Here is a 16,402-nt window from a genome sequence, read left to right as displayed (position 1 = left end):
TGAGGTGTGCTGTCAAGATTGTAAATTTTTTGGCTCAGCTCAATACCGTACAGTGGGAAATTTTCATGAGGTGCAAAATTTCACTTTTTCGAGGGCAGACAGAAGTCACAAAATTATAAAACTGCTGCACCATTGTAGTTTTGCACATAGATCAAACGAAAAAGTATGCTAGGATCTACAACTGTAGTAACCAAGACCGTGCTCTATTATTCTGTGGTTGGCATTTTTGGAACAGTTTGGTAGTTAGAGCACGGCTGGGGTAGGCTGGGTTAGAGCACGGTTGGTGGTCAAAATAATTCATTTAAGCCATAGAGTTTTATAATAGATACAACTGTTGCAATGCTCATGCAAGTACAGCTAAGTGATTCTATATAAGCTTCTAGCAATGCTATCTTGCAAACAAAGGTTTTTGTTCTCGAGTAAAGGCTAGTTTTGCTTACCAGCTACTACATTGAAGGCCATTGCAGTCTCTCCAGAATCAGGAATAGTAAAATCTGTTCTTAGAAGGCTGCTATTCTACTTAGTACGGTGGAACCTCTGTTAACAACCACCTCCGAATAAAGGCCAGTTGCTCCAGGTCCTAAATGAACAGTTTGTGTACAAAATAACCTCTCAACAAAGGCCACCTCTGTATAAAGGCCCAAATATTGTTCCCCAAAGGTGTCCGTTATAGAGGGGTGCCACTGTAGTTACCTCTGTATACTAGAGCGATAGCTGCATGTATTAGTAGCTGCAAGAAGCTGCAAACTACAAACCAGTTAATGCACCGTTTTTACGCTCGTGCTCTATGGATATATTATTGGCCTCGAGAACACGACGGCCTATAGTTTGCTCATTCAGCAATAGAGCGCGTATATGCGCAGTAGTCTATTCTACTGACAGGTCTTTTTCAGTCTATCATTTTCTCCGGATTTTTGAGGATTTTATTTATGACATCATTAATTTTCGGGGGGGGGGGGGTTGGCTGCATGGGGGTGGGAAATCCCAGGGCGCCCCCCCCCCGCGGCCTTTTGTATGAAACCCTGATAATGATATGGTACATTGTAATACTTACTGGCTAGATATAAATGTTAGTAGCACAAAGTTTCACAGTCCTAATGGTCCATACGCCTGGTTAGTATGTAGTTCAATATCCTCTTTGGGTGGTCCTACTGGTCTGTACGCCTGGTTAGTGTTCAGTTCAATATCCTTTTTGGGTAACACCTCCTCATAAACAGGACCAACTGGTTTAGTGGGTTCTACAACAGATAATGCTATTTTTCTTGTGAAGTACACTGCCTTCTTACGCATAAACAAGTACATCACTAGGAGTCCAGCGAGAAATAGAGTAGACACAATGAAAGTAGTAGTAACACCGATGGCAACAGTTACAACAGTTGATAGGGTGGTAGCAGTCAGAGCTGTGAAGGATTGGCAATAATTCTTAGGACAACAAATAGAGCACTAATTGATAATTATAGGCAATTATCACAATCAGAGTACTGTGTTGTATGAGGTATTTATGTCAGTTTTGTATGAACATGTTAATTTTCAAGAGTCAAATTTAATTTTCGTCAATTTTTCTGAGAAGTCAGTGTTTTTTTTCCGTCTCTGAAGTTTACTACTCACTAATATAACCTCCGAACAAAAGATTAACCTCTCTATCATATCAATTTAATATTAAGTGCCGTAAATATCAAAAATCGTTAATGCTATGCAGTAGACTCTCGTTAATCCGGTCACCCTTGGGACAGTGCAGATTGGCCGGAATAGCGAGGTGGCTGTATTTCAGAAAATAGCTGCAGCTTAAAAACAACCTTACCTCGAATCTAATGACTAATTTTGCGGGTCTGTCTCGAGGATAATGAAGATAGTGAATCATTCTGCTCTTATATTTAAGTGTAATCCAATTTTATCTGCCAAACCACACCCAAAACATCATATCCGGCCGTAATAAACGTACATTAAAACCTAGTGAGGGGCAGCCAGTATACGGAATATAGCAAGTGGCCGCGTTTCAGGGTGAGTTTTGTGCAATCTGTGCCAAACTAAATGGCCGGTATATCGAGGTGGCCGTACTTCAGAGAGCCAGAATAGCGAGAGTCTATACTGTATATAAATGTACTTTGAGCTATACAGTACAGTGCCAAATTTTCAAGGGGCTTAATTTTTGCTAATTTATTTGCTATAACGTGCAAAGATTGAAGGCGTGGCCTGGGAGTGTTTCTGGTATATTTGTAAGTGCATGCCTTGAAATTTTCGCGCATTTACGGTATATCGTTGTACCAGCTAGTTTATGACTACTCATATGCGTACGTACAACACTCCAACAGAGCCAGGTCAGGATCCCAGAGACCAGAGTTGTTACAAGTGGCAGTCGTTGCACCCACCAGTGAGAACCCAGGATCACATTGGAAGGTAATAACTGAGCCCTCTATTAGGTTAGTATTCTGAGACGTGGTGTTGAGTAAAGCTCCATTGAGTGGAGGGGCAGGCAGGACACACGAAACTGAGTACAAGGAATATGATTGATGTAAAAATGAAATATTTATACGCTCATTTGAATTTTTAGTAATTCGACTTTGAGCTCAATAAATTGAGTACACTAAACCATAAATCAGGAAACTTACTAGACTCATTTCTGCAGACGATCTCCCCTGGGATCTTGTCCCACTCTCCTGTAGCTAGACAAGTGACATTCATTATGGCCTCAGGGAATAGTCCATTGTCACACTGGAAGGTCACTTGTGTACCGGGAATAGCTGGTATGGAATGATCACTGATGGTGCCATTCCTTGGTAGGGATAGAGGAGCTGTGCAGTTCATCGGAGGGACTATAGAAGATCAAAAATTAAATTTCATCTACATGCACATGCAAACAAAACTTACACGGTATAGGAGAAGGTGTGGTTTGCAATGTACACTCAATATCGGGGTTTGGACTCCACATCAGTGTATCCTCACATGTCACCATTGTAACAGCAGACACATACCCAGCGTCACACTGGATGGTTGCTGTAGATCCTGGCAATCTGCTGGTGGTTGGTCCAAACGCTCCATTCAACACAGGACAGCCACCTGCACAAGAGGGAGTCAGTGTTTTTTAATAGTATGCTGTTTAAAGACTATATATACGTCCGACTCGACTAACCGATTCTAAAATTGTAGGCAGCTGCTGTACTGTTCCCAGCACAGTTGGTAGCCACAACACTGACAGTGTAGTCCACATTGTATTGAGCAGTCACAGTGACAGAGGTGGATGTGAGGACAACAGCGGAGAGCTGGGCCGGAGGTGAGATGGTCACTGTGTAGGTGAGGTCATCTCTACCACCAGTCTCAGTAGGAGGGTTCCACTGTACAGATACATTGACTGCATTGGCTGAGATCCTCAGAATCGAGTGTCTTTTGCTGGAAGGTGGTCCTGGTGGTTCTATAATTACGTAACATTTACAATTATGGCCGAGACACTAACTGCAACTCACCAACTAATTGGATTGTTGCAGATCCTATAGTATTTAAAGTAGGATCAAACCCCACACAGGACACTGTGATCCCATTCTCTGCTATTCTTGACAGAGTAGATGTTAATGTAGTGCTACTGAATGCAATCAGTGTCAAAGTGTAACCTGGCTGCGTTTCTTGTGGTACATTGAGATCAGCAGTAGAGAGGATAGTGATTGGAGCAGAAACATCTGATGGTACCCATCTCAAGAAATCTCCAGGAGCAGTGCAGGTGAAAATGACTGTTTCCATTGGACATGGTCTCTCCACACTCACTGAATATTGTGCTTTATGAAACATGCAGTGTCAATGTAAGGAAATCTATAATTGAATAGTCAGTCTTACCAGTGCTGAAGCCAGCCAGAAAGCAAATCAGAAGAACTGTAATGAGCTTTATTATCTCTATTAGTGTCATCTCTAATTATTTCTTGACAGTGAGAAGGTTTCAATGTGATTGTTACTACACAACCGCCTTGTTTTTACTTCCTTTATAATAATTTATTCATAGCTTCTTTTAATTACACTCCCAGTTTTCGTAGAAAATGCAAGATTCTGATAGAGCATTCACCCCGTGCATTGAGCTTCATTGCACGCGTACGCGCATAGCGGCAAAATGGATACAATAACTTTTTACCGTAATGACTTCATTATAACATCATTGTAAGGAATGATCGTGAATCTATAAAGCAACAATAATATCGATTAGAAAATAGTGTTTTTTGTCGCCTTCGAAGATCGCCTACAAGTTTTAACCTGTTATTTTTCAACCATCGTCTCATTAGCAGTTAAAGCAATCCATGAAAGTGTCTAGTTTGCTTAAACAGCTCATTTTTGTGTACACACACCAACATCACTGTACCGCAGTGTACACACACCAATATCACCATACAGTGTACACACACCAACATCACCATACAGTGTACACACACCAACATCACCACATACAGTGTACACACACCAACATCACCATATACAGTGTACACACACCAACATCACCATACAGTGTACACACACCAACATCACCATACAGTGTACACACACCGACATCACCATACAGTGTACACACACCGACATCACCATACAGTGTACACACCGACATCACCATACAGTGTACACACACTAACATCACCATACAGTGTACACACACCAACATCACCATACAGAGTATATACACCAACATCACCATACAATGTACACACATCAACATCACCATACAGTGTACACACACCAACATCACCATACAGTGTACACACCGACATCACCATACTACTATATTATTAGGTGGTAATCGTGTACTACATATATAGAGAGTGGGAGGGGCTGGTTTGTTGTGCATGTTAAGATTGTGTGGGGAGTTTCTTTGAAGGTTTGACATAGCGTTTACACTTATGCTTGCTTTTATCACGGTTTCTATAGAAGCCATGTAGAGAGATTGCGCATGCATATATACTAGTATCTAAATGAGTTAGACACACTTTTTTGAGTGTCTATGGGATTTAAAACACCCCAGGCACTTGTTGTGCCACCCTTACTGCACTAAGGATACTATATACAGCAGTGCCTTTACGATTCTAAGGCTTCTAAAACCCCATCGTACGCGTAGATACTATTATATACAGCTGCCTAATTGTTTTAACTTTATGCCACATGCTATTATCATTTTCATTATATTGAACTGCATATTATTATTATTATAGCTTCTTTGAATTACTTATTTTGATACAATACATGTATAGTGGCTTTTTAATGAACAATGTTATTGTTTACATTGTTCTTAGCTAGGTTGTTGATAATGAACGGATGTATAGTGCTATGTACATCTACATTAATTAACTGTTGATGAAATTGCTAATGGTCCGTAAGCCTGGTTAGTGTTCAGTTCAATCTCCTCTTTGGGTAACACCTCTTCATAAACAGGACCAGCTGGTACAGTGGGTCCTACATTAGCTTGACCTTCAGCTGACGGGGAGTACACTGCCTTCTTACGCATGAGCAAATACATGATCAAGAGTCCCATCAATAATCCAATGATGGTGAACACAACTGCCGTGACAACCACGCTGATGGAGACAGCTGCATCAAATCGACTCCCATCAGATAGGCTGGCGTAATTACAAAGAGCAGCTGTAGGTGGTTCAGGAGAGAAGTATGATTACAAGTGTATTCAAGTTATAAATACGCTTGCCTCTGCAGACAATCTCCCCCGTGTTCCTATCCCACTCTCCTGTAGCTAGACAGGTGGCAGTCATTATACCCTCAGGGAACAGTCCATTGTCACACTGAAAGACCACTCGCGTACCGGGAATAGCTGGTACTGAATGACCACTGATGGTGCCATTCCGTGGTGGTGGTAGTGAAGCTGTGCAATTCATTTGAGGGGGGACTGTGTAATGAAGAATTAACACAGAATAAACATTGCATTAATTATCAATACAGCGAGAGCTTAACTCACGAGTTGTGGGAGTAGGTGTGGTTAGTGATGTACACTCAATAGCCTCAGGTTCTGGATTCCACATCAGTGTACCCTCACATGTCACCATCATAACAGCTGACACATACCCAGCATCACACTGGATGGTTACTGTGGATCCTGGCAAACTGCTGGTAGTTGGTCCAAACACTCCATTCATGGGGTTGGTCAACACAGGACAGTAATTGCCTGAGGAGGAGTTGACACTGTGTGTCAAAAATAAAACTCACCAATCCTAAAGTTGTACTCAACAGTTGTACTGCTCCCAGCACAGTTGGTAGCCACAACACTGACAGTGTAGTCCACATTGTATTGAGCAGTCACAGTGACAAAGGTGGATGTGAGGACAGTAGCAGAGAGCTGGGCCGAGATGGTCACTGTGTAGGTGAGGTCATCTCTACCACCAGTCTCAGTAGGAGGGTTCCACTGTATAGATACACTAATGTCATTGTCAGAGCTGCTTGAAATGGAGTGTCTGATGGTGGAAGGTGGTCCTGGTGGATCTATATATAACTTATTGTATATATACAGACAATAGACGAGATACTAACTGCAACTCACCAACCAATCAGATCATTGAAGATCCTATTGTGGTCAGAGTAGGCACAGTCAAACAGAACACAGTGATCCCATTCTCTGCTGTTCTTGACAGAGTAGATGTTAGTGTATCGTTATCGAATGCAATCAGTGTCACAGTGTAACCTGATGCATTACGGGGTACATTGAGACCAGAGGTAGAAGAGAGGATAGTGATTGGAGTTGCATCTGATGGTGACCATCTCAAGGAATCTCCAACAGCAGTGCAGGTGAAAGTGACTGTTTCCATTGGACATGGTCTCTCCACACTCACTGAATATTGGGATTTACAAAAAATGCAGCAATGTAAGGAAATCTATAATTAAATAGTCAGTCTTACCAGTGCTGAAGCCAGCCAGAAAGCAAATCAGAAGAACTCCAATGAGCTTTATTAGTGACATCTCGAGTTATTTCTTGACAGTGAGAAGGGTGATTGCTGACTACACAACCGCCTTGTTTACTTCCTTTATGATAATTTATTTATATAGCTTCACTTATACAGTTTTTGTAGACACTAATTATAATTATAACAAGATGCTAATAGAGAGCATTCATCCCGTGCGTTGAGCTTCATTGCACGCACATAGTGGCAAAACGGATACACCGTTACCGTAATGACTTTATTATAACATCATGATCGTGAAGCTATATATATAAAGCAATTATTATATCGATTAGAAAACAGTGTTTTTTGTTGCCTTCGAAAATCGCCTACAAGTTTTAACCTATTATTTTTCAACCACTGTCTCATTACAGTGAAAGCAGTCCTTGATAGCGTCTAGTTTGCTTAAACAGCTTTTTTATGTACACACACCAACATCACCATACAGTGTACACACCATCACCACCATACAGTGTACACACCAGCATCACCATACAGTGTACACACCAGCATCACCATACAGTGTACACACCATCACCACCATACAGTGTACACACCAACATCACCACACAGTGTACACACACCAACATCACCATACAGTGTACACACCATCACCACCATACATGCAGTGTACACACCAACATCACCATACATGCCATGCAGTGTACACACCAACATCACCATACATGCCATGCAGTGTACACAATATATTTTTGCATCTTATAGGCCTGTTATTATAGAACCCAAATATTTTTCGCTATTATTTAAATTACTGCGTTATCATAATTGGTTAAGCCTAGCCTTCTTATATTGTTCCTCCTCTCTCTTATAGTACGACACTTATATTTTTATGTTTATTGATATTTACGACACGGAAGCATTTTTCTTATCAGTACAGTATCCCTTTTCTCTGAAGGTTCTTTGTTTATTGTTCCACTGTATTTCACTATGTATCTCTCCCTCCCCCTCAGGTATTATGCGGCTGAAGGTGTGAGGCTCTACTCTCAGGAGACCTGGAGGGTGGTCACACAGACCAGGGGAGTGCAGCTGGTAGAGCAGCGCATCCACAAAGTGGTGAGTGGGTGATGGGATTTTTGCATGCAGTGAAATCTGTGACCATTAAAGTGTAGATTTGACTGGATGTGCCATAGTTGAGTGCCTAATCAAAAATGCTCGTGGACGGTGTGCTTAGAATAAAATATTTTGCTTAGTAGTTAAAAATTCTTCACAGGTACACAATACAGTCCGGTTCACACCTCGACTGTTTTTTAATTACCGATAATCAGTTTGAGGTTGAGTGCATATCTACAGCCCTAAGTACTAGTGGGCAGACCTGCAGTGTGCGTTATACAACTGACCCATTATTTACTGGATTGTCGGATGAGATTACATTAATGCTTGACACACCATTCAACATACCAGAACTTATAATGCTGACACCACGTACTACTTTGAGTTCTCTCTGCTGGTCAATAGCAGCCTCCAAGTTGTTGACCGTATCAGCTTTACTGCTCAAACAAGATAATCTCAATTTTTGATGATTATGCATAGTGCACACCTTTTCTACAGGCACTGGGCTACTGGGGGATCGCCATTATTGTAATTTTTCTTGCCGGTTTAGCTTTCATTAGTGTAATTGCCCTAATACTAAAAAAGGTGAGTGATTACTTGACAATGCTGTATAATAATTACGTGATTGCAAACATGTTATAGAAAAAAGCAAAGGAAGCCTCACAGAATAGAGTAAAGAACATCGCAAGTATGCAGTCAAACCAAATGTTCATATCACATGATGCATGTACGTTCATGAATTTTATTTACAGCTATGCGACTAAGACTGGTGGCAGGAGATGTCTCTTTGGAAGTTAGTAATATTATTTATAATTATCTGTACTTTACCACCCGGTATTTGTCATTTTGATATAATTATCTTGGTGTTATGAATAATTATTTTATGACATGACATTTATTTTGGGATTAGGAAAATCAGCCATGCAACTATCTATTTATTTATCTTATCGTCCAGAAATGTGGTCTCCCAAATTACAAACTGAACTTGTCATGCAGTGAGGTGTGAAGTCATTGTATTTGCACCCACAAACTGATGTGATATACCTTGCCTTAAAAATGAAAGATTTGGTCACTATCATTGACAAAAGAAGACTTGTGTGATATATCAGCCTTATTAATAATAATTATTGTGCGCTTGTTGTCAATAATATTATTGATACCTATATATTTATGCCAGTGTTGAAAGTTGAAACTGACAGATACATAGATACCAATTTTATAGGAATTAATTTTAGCAAGCTTGCAAACTGTAGATCTGGAGTACATGAAGGGAGTAAGCAACCTACTATACAACCCATTATTATTGGGGCGAGCGAAGCGAGTCCCTACCTAGTCTTCAACGTTGCAATTTTGTCTGTATGCCATAATTATGTCATGGACCGGCACAATGATTTGCTTTTGGGACTCATGATCCTTGCCGACTTCCACCGTTGCAGTACCCTTGTTCAGTTAATGTTTATTGTGTATTGGGTCTTTACCCTTTGTTTTTTATTTGCATCAGCTGTTGGATTGTCACCGTGCCAATGGAAAAGTTTCTCGTACCTATGATATGATATGCTGCTATTGAGCTGAGGGAGGTAGTGGACCATCTCAGTAAGATGGAGAATAGCAACAGGCAAAGGAAGTCCTGAGGCTGGTGAGTATGCAGTCAGCTAGAGTAAGGCATCTATAATCAGACACAATGTATGTTCAGACACTCATTCTAAGGAAACAAGCAGTGATAAAAATGTATATTTTGCACCATCTGATCAAGCATGTGTTACTATATATGAATGTATGCTGACTCAGCACTTCACATTCGTCAGGCACAAACTACTCTAGCTCAGGTTTACTGACTCTGCAATTGCTCCACCATGTACTGTATTCTATCTAGATTGAGCCCAGTAGCTATGTGTCAGTTAGCTCTAGTTCTGCCAAAAACAGAAATAGATTACACTCGCCGAAAATCGAATGATTGGACAGTTTTTTCTAGCTATCACAGCTCCAACTGGAAGTAACTTGGCCCATCTAAATGTTCGCTGGTTAGTAGTCCCTTAGCCACCTATTGGTGTGTGCAGGCAGTTAGAATCAATCTCGTTTTGTTTGTGCATTATATGCACTTTTAACTAACGATTATTGACATCTAACGAAATTCTGTAGCCTACTCTATTAACCTCGGTAACGTTTTACTCCATTATTATTTACTCTAATATCAGTTAATCATTATAGCCTTGAATCTAGGCCTCTTGTTACGTACATTATATCATTATAATGGATGAAGAGCTTGTCCTCATCAAAATTCTGAGAATCCAGGATGGGAAATTAAATTCTAAGTTGGAGTCCTAATGAGTAAGTGAGACTGTATAAAAACTTTTATTCAAGCATACATGTACGTACGTACATCTACGTAAGCACCACAGTAGAGTACATGTCCAGTAAATTCACCTGCATGCATGAATCATCCCTGGTTTTATTTTTAAGTTGACGTTCCTATCTATTGACTGAGTTAATACTAATCCCCCTCCCACGCACACACATGTACACGCCTTGCAATGTTTCATAGATGTGTACCATTAACGTTTAATAATGTATAGCTGAGGTGTATTTCATGCTCTGATAAAGTTCACAGCATTCAGTTTTGTGGTCACCCATTTTCATACAGCCGGGTTGACCAGCCCAAAGCCCCCAAAACATGTACTTCAACCACCTCTTTATTACAGTCACTGTTAGTCTAGATGTTCCACTGTGTCAAATTGAGACATGTATACCCAGCACCTGTTATATCCCCTCCCCCCTGCAGCTACGAGGGAGTTCCTGGTCCACCTCCCTCCAGAAGAGAGACAACCACACCTACCCACACTGCTAACCAGCCATTTGGTAATAATTATGTCCATCAAATAATGGTATGACCCTTTATCAAAGCTACGACCTTTTATTGTTGTAGTGTTTATTGCCTAGCAGATCTTTACCGTCTGTGTTGTTTGGCTCAGTGTGATTATTACTTGTCCACTCTAGAGTCTTTACCTAAAGTGGTGACTTTTCATTACCTACTTTGAATGGTTTTATAAGATACATGTGCCGTTATGTTGTTTTTAATCATACTACCCACTCAATTATATCTCATTTTCTCCACTAGATTGAAGATTTATGTTGCAATGATAATGCTAATTGCTTGACTGAAGTGATTGATTAATGGATGATGAATAGTTGCTCTGGACAACCAACCTGGAGGGAGCTGGCTGATCATCTCAGTATAAGATCAGAGAAGAGCAACTGGCAAAGGAACTTAAGACCAGCTACGAGATTGCAGGTGAGCTAGTAGCAATCAGTGCATATGATGATGTGGTTGATGGAATTGTAGTACTGCTATAAAAACAGTCACCTATTCGTTTTGAAACACTCTCAACCGGTAAATAATTAGGGCGAGCGAAACGAGTCCCTACCTAGTGCTCAACGTTGCAATTTTGTCTGTGTGTCTGTGTGTCTATCTGTCATGGACCGGCACGATATTTGTTTTTTGTACACGACCTTTTACCAACTTTTACGTGAATTGCTGTGCATGGGCACAACTATAGCTAGCTACAATGAAGCTCAGACAAGACACAACTAAGACTCTTGAGGCCACCTGCAGCAGATGACTTGCTAGAACTCCTAGTAAGTAGAAGATTGTTTTTATCATCAATAATAATTTCATGAGGTCACACAGGCATGCTTGGAAGTTTTTTCATCAACAATTTATTGTTCTGCTTGTACTTGGATCCAGCAAGAGTTCTTGTGATAACCTTGCTCCTCCTGTTGGGCTGTGCACTCAATTCTTTTAGCATACTGCTGTAATTGAAATGGCTAGCATTGAAATCATATACATTATACAACGTAACTCCGATACACACTCGCCCCAAAATGCTCTGCATGCTCCTATAGTTATGTCTGTCAAATAATGGTATGACCTTACCAAAGCTGTATATCACTTATTGTATAGTGGGTCTTTACCGTCTGTTTGGACTCAGTGTGATTATTGCTTATCCATTCTTTAGTCTTTACCAGATCTACCAGTTATTATGTTTAGAGCGACACTCTTTGGTGGTCAAATAGCTGTATTTTAAGATCGATTCTGGTAGTGCAATATTTAGTAGCAGGTTAGCTCACAATGTTCAATATTTAATATTAACGAAGCAATTCTATGTATCCTATGTATAATATTAAAGCAGTCTCAATCTTGTCGTGATGTTGATGTGTGTGTGTGCAGGTGGACTTCTACATCTCCCAGAGCCAGGCGGCCAACCATGCAGTGAGAGAGGCAGCCTGCATCTGTACTGCAGAGCTGGGCACTAAGGTGAGTAACCTACGTACTGGCTGACAGGGTTTCATCTAGGATTAAAAGTTTGGGGGGGAAGGTTTACCACGCCGCAAAATGTCTGGCCACTCCCACATTTGTTTACCACACCCCCTATTACATGCTAGTGCATCACATCATAGACACATTTTGGGGGGTAAGGTTCACCCCAGCCCCCCCCCCCACTAGATGAAACTCTGGCTGAATAACGAGCTGTTTGATTGATTTGAGATTTGCATATCCCCTAAACTCGAACTACATGTACCTTGTCGTTATTTCTCACTTGTACCCAAGCATATTTAGGAATCCACCCTCCCCCACACGCAGGTGAGCAAGGATTGTCTTAGACTGTATGCAGGTGTACTGTTAGAGTGTACTGTTAGAGTGTACTGTTAGAGTGTTTCCATGACGATAACTGGCCAGCCCGTGAGAGATGGTTAGTGTCAGTCAAGTAAATCATCTATTCTTTATTTTACTCACCCCTTTGCCGCCTGTCTGGCCTGTGGTAACTTCTTGGGATGCTTCCTAGATGAGTGCAGGTAAGAATTACACACCCTAACTATTAAACTACATGTGTATATACTTATGACAATATCCATCAGTTTCAATTGGATTAAGCACTTGCCTTCTGGTATTTTTTTAATTCTGATCAGTTGTACTTTTAGTATTTCCCCCTCTCCTCAGATCGTAGCTGGATAAACTGTTCCCACTGTTCCTTGCCAATCTTGAAGACAGCATACCCTCAGTTATACAAGGGACAGCTGCTGCTCTCACCAGCGTCACCAAAGCCTATGGTGAGATACTGTACAGACTATAGGCCGGGTGCTGATAATTTGAGGTGTATACTGTCAAGATTGTTTGCATGCTCAGCTCATTATTACCTTTTCATTGTATGTGGAGAATAGTCGTGCTCTTTATTCACTAGCTGACCGTGTGAAAACAACACTACAAGCATACATGATTGTATATATGAAAGCCCCATTAAGAAACCTTTGAAGATACTAGCTGCACTGTATTATGGGACCTAACTGGCTGTGGTTGTATATTATAATCCTGTTACAGTTTAGCTAGTATGAAGTGTATTTTTTTGTTTTGTCTTTGTGTTCTAATTCTGTAACAGATCATCAAGTTGTGGGTGACCACTACATTCCTTGTCTTATCTCCATCTTGTACTTCACTTGTACAGCACTCAAAGTTTCTCTATCTCTTTCTCTAACCTTGTAAGCTGCTGCTTCGTAATCAATACTGTTGTACATTGAGCGCTTAAAGCTCTTTCAACTGTTTCACTACCTGAACAGCTGTTTGAAAGATTGTGCAATACACTTTGATAAGAAGCAAATTTGACAAATTATATTCGTTCTTCCCCCTCCTTCCTCAGCTCCACTGGTATTGATCCTGGACCGGGTGTATTTGAGGTGGTGCATCGTCCATGACAACCCATACCAGTAGGTGTACTCGTGTGATTCACTGGCCCCCAAAATGAGGAGGGGAGGATGTATAGACTCACACTATCACAAGCTGGGAGAGCTGTGGGAGAAGAGTGAAGGGTGAGGGTGTGTTGTGTGTGGGTATGCTATGTGATTGAGGGTGTAGTGAGGTATGGGATAAAGGTATGTTGATGTTGTGTAGATTAGGTGTACTGATCATGTACAAAGATGTGTGTGATAAGGGTGCTTTTGTAGATGTGCATGTGGTATAAATGTGGTGGTCACTATAGTGATACACAAGGATCCAAGTGTCCAAATTAAAGTGTTGAGTACAGCGTATGATGTAAATTTAGGCTAACGTATAATACACTGGATTAACTTCCCTCCTCCAGTTCCCTTAAAATTTTCTCTTAATTTTTTTGAGTGTGTTCAATGTTGCTCTCTCTCTTTCTCTGTCCACAGTTGCCAGTGTTTGACAAGTTACTGGGTGAGAGAGTGTTCAAGAGACACCTAGAGCTGTATCTTCTATGGACTGGTGAGTTATTGGGACTGTGTAGGAGCCATTGCTTTCAATATCATAGGTTTGCTCCAAAACACTGTTTCCAATATTGATAATGTTGATTTACATACTCCAGTTATTTACATGCACCCCCCCCCCCCTCCACCACACACACAGAGCAGTGACAATGCCTGGTACAGTCTGCTGGAGTGGACTGTCTCACCTCACTCTGTCAGCTGCTGGGGAGAATGATCCTCAGAGGGAGAATAGAACAACATAATCTAATGTGAGTCTTTGCGTAATAATAATATGGTAGCACTGTATGGCATGACATAGGCTCAAGTCTAACTTTCCTTATACAGGACGATTGTTACTGTACCCACGTATGTTTATTGTGTCATTCAGTGTCACCCTCAACTCACATGCAGCCAAACCCATGCACTCAGCTTAGACTAAAAATCCACTGTATACCATGTACATTGTGTGAATTTGTGTCACTTAGAGTACTTACTTCGTTTATGGGACATTCCTATCAAGTCAACACAAAAAATGAGCACCCCCTCAGATTTTAACGAAACTTGGCATAAATACTAACACCTTAGCCCCATGTATCATAATTATGGCTTTTTATTTACGAGTCCTTCAAAATTCACTGAAATGTTTGTGATTCCACCTACATAATGCTTCATAGAGCATAACTTCTGCCATGATTACCGTATAGCGGTATATAGCGGTTTTCGTATCAGTGGACGAAAATTAAAACTGCAAACTTTTTCTGGCACAATAATAATTCTTATGTTCAACGTCACCATCCCCTGTACGAATACAAATGGTAGTTTGTATGAAAATTTGCACTAACGAAAATTACCTGCTATACAGTACCTTTCATTTTAGTTGTTTCAAACCAAATTTTTAACCAAACTTTAACGTGTATCCCATAATCTGATTAATAGAGGCCACACAACATTGTGAAACCCTAGTTGTTGCATAAGCTACAAGAATACACTGACCTCCACGAAATTTTTCCCCTCAAAAACTTAGGCGTGGCTTACCGGAACGCATGTAATGCAGTGCAAGCAGTGAAGTCAAATGAAATTTTTACTAATAAACATCGCCGTTTTCGAGTTGAACAACATTTTTACCTCACGAAAATCACCCGCTATACGGTATTGTGTTTTAAGAAGCAAATTATATGAATTATTTTACTACTGTTCATCCTCCCCCTTCCTCAGCTCCTCTGGTATTGATTCTGGACCTGTCATCAACTGTGGTGCATCTCATATCCATGACGACCCGGCCCACACAGACCAGCAGATGTATACTGGTGTGGTTCGATCACTGGCCCCCAACGGGAGGATGTATGGACTCACACTATCATAAGCCAGGAAAACCGTGGGAGAAGAGTGAAGGGTAAAGGTGTGAGTATGCTACATGTATGTGATTGAGGGTGTACAGTGGGTATGGGATAGGTTTGTTGATGTTGTGTAGATTAGGTGTATACTGATCATGTACAAAGATGTGTGTGATAAGGGTACTTTGCAGATGTGCATGTGGTATAAATGTGGTGGTCACTAGTGATACACAAGGATCCAAGTGTCCAAGGGTTGAGTATTGAGTACAGCTTGTGAATGTGTTGTGTGATGTAAATTATTACATCTAAAGGATGACCTATGCTTGACTCCGATCCAGGCCTTTGGGTATTAGAGCCTGGTATATTCACTGTTAATTAGTGCGTAGGTGGATTTAATTGCGTGGTTAACCATTTCTTGGTGTGGAAGCAGTTTGTATACAGTGTCAGAGTAAATGAAATTCGATCACTGCACACGTGATGTCTATAGTTGTTTTCCTTCCTTTATTAGGGTGTGTTTGTAGTAATAATAATAGTATAACAGTGCAACTAATGGGTGAAGCTGTAAACACTTTAAGCATATTTATTGGCCCGTGAGAGGGGGAGTATAATATAATATTTTAATGACATTTCACTATTATACTTCTAAGTATAGTATGGATTTTCATGTTTCTAACCAACAATGGTTGCATGGGATCTCTTTGGAAGAATCTGCATGGTATGTAATGAAGTTATAGGTTTGAGTTCAGGAGCAGGCCATGCAGCTCCATGAATGTCCCGCTCTAAATCTTTGCCATAGTTAGGGTTATCATGCATGCACTGTCCAACGATTATATA

General features: G+C 40.7%; 3 protein-coding genes across 4 annotated transcripts in view; 1 reads left to right on the top strand and 2 right to left on the bottom strand.

Moving 5' to 3' along the window:
• Positions 1-16,402, top strand: part of LOC135349858 (uncharacterized) — a 51,334-nt gene that overhangs the window by 1,584 nt on the left and 33,348 nt on the right. The window contains exons 1-16 of one of the 2 annotated variants that reach the window (XM_064548507.1): positions 7,600-7,982; positions 8,478-8,564; positions 8,622-8,667; positions 8,732-8,772; positions 9,481-9,615; positions 10,200-10,307; positions 10,759-10,835; positions 11,095-11,268; positions 12,205-12,291; positions 12,619-12,830; positions 12,976-13,085; positions 13,412-13,511; positions 13,670-13,838; positions 14,181-14,253; positions 14,395-14,503; positions 15,450-15,633. In XM_064548507.1, coding sequence (XP_064404577.1) covers positions 7,857-7,982; positions 8,478-8,564; positions 8,622-8,667; positions 8,732-8,772; positions 9,481-9,546 — 366 coding nt within the window. In that variant the 5' untranslated portion in view covers positions 7,600-7,856 and the 3' untranslated portion in view covers positions 9,547-9,615; positions 10,200-10,307; positions 10,759-10,835; ... (7 more) ...; positions 14,395-14,503; positions 15,450-15,633. Of the gene's footprint in view, positions 1-7,599; positions 7,983-8,477; positions 8,565-8,621; positions 8,668-8,731; positions 8,773-9,480; positions 9,616-10,199; positions 10,308-10,758; positions 10,836-11,094; positions 11,269-12,204; positions 12,292-12,618; positions 12,831-12,975; positions 13,086-13,411; positions 13,512-13,669; positions 13,839-14,180; positions 14,254-14,394; positions 14,504-15,449; positions 15,634-16,402 lie in introns of those variants that run through there. The other variant, XM_064548498.1, reaches the window with a different exon arrangement.
• Positions 953-4,809, bottom strand: LOC135348834 (complement receptor type 1-like). The gene is made up of 6 exons (XM_064547195.1): positions 3,462-4,809; positions 3,131-3,409; positions 2,869-3,057; positions 2,610-2,813; positions 2,300-2,488; positions 953-1,400 (listed from the first exon to the last, which is right to left on the bottom strand). Exons 1-6 carry the CDS (start codon positions 3,778-3,780, stop codon positions 1,087-1,089), a joined length of 1,494 nt encoding a protein of 497 aa, XP_064403265.1. The 5' UTR covers positions 3,781-4,809; the 3' UTR covers positions 953-1,086.
• LOC135342876 (uncharacterized) lies at positions 5,165-6,927 on the bottom strand. Its single transcript, XM_064539720.1, has 6 exons — positions 6,867-6,927; positions 6,558-6,799; positions 6,181-6,496; positions 5,933-6,139; positions 5,666-5,863; positions 5,165-5,604 (listed from the first exon to the last, which is right to left on the bottom strand). Exons 1-6 carry the CDS (start codon positions 6,925-6,927, stop codon positions 5,306-5,308), a joined length of 1,323 nt encoding a protein of 440 aa, XP_064395790.1. The 3' UTR covers positions 5,165-5,305.

This window comes from Halichondria panicea, chromosome 1 (genome assembly GCF_963675165.1).
Source record: "Halichondria panicea chromosome 1, odHalPani1.1, whole genome shotgun sequence".
Classification (NCBI taxonomy): domain Eukaryota; kingdom Metazoa; phylum Porifera; class Demospongiae; order Suberitida; family Halichondriidae; genus Halichondria; species Halichondria panicea.
This window is presented reverse-complemented; position numbering and strand designations above follow the sequence as displayed.

Coding starts and splice junctions, on each gene's coding strand:
- LOC135348834 (XM_064547195.1), bottom strand. CDS start 3,780: ATGTTTCATAAAGCACAATATTCAGTGAGTGTGGAGAGACCATGTCCA. Junction 3,058..3,130: donor TGCCTACAATTTTAGAATCG/GTTAGTCGAGTC, acceptor CCTCTTGTGCAG/GTGGCTGTCCTGTGTTGAAT. Junction 2,814..2,868: donor CACACCTTCTCCTATACCGT/GTAAGTTTTGTT, acceptor GATCTTCTATAG/TCCCTCCGATGAACTGCACA.
- LOC135342876 (XM_064539720.1), bottom strand. CDS start 6,927: ATGTCACTAATAAAGCTCATTGGAGTTCTTCTGATTTGCTTTCTGGCT. Junction 6,497..6,557: donor TCACTGTGTTCTGTTTGACT/GTGCCTACTCTG, acceptor AGTTGCAGTTAG/TATCTCGTCTATTGTCTGTA. Junction 5,605..5,665: donor GGGGGAGATTGTCTGCAGAG/GCAAGCGTATTT, acceptor AACCACCTACAG/CTGCTCTTTGTAATTACGCC.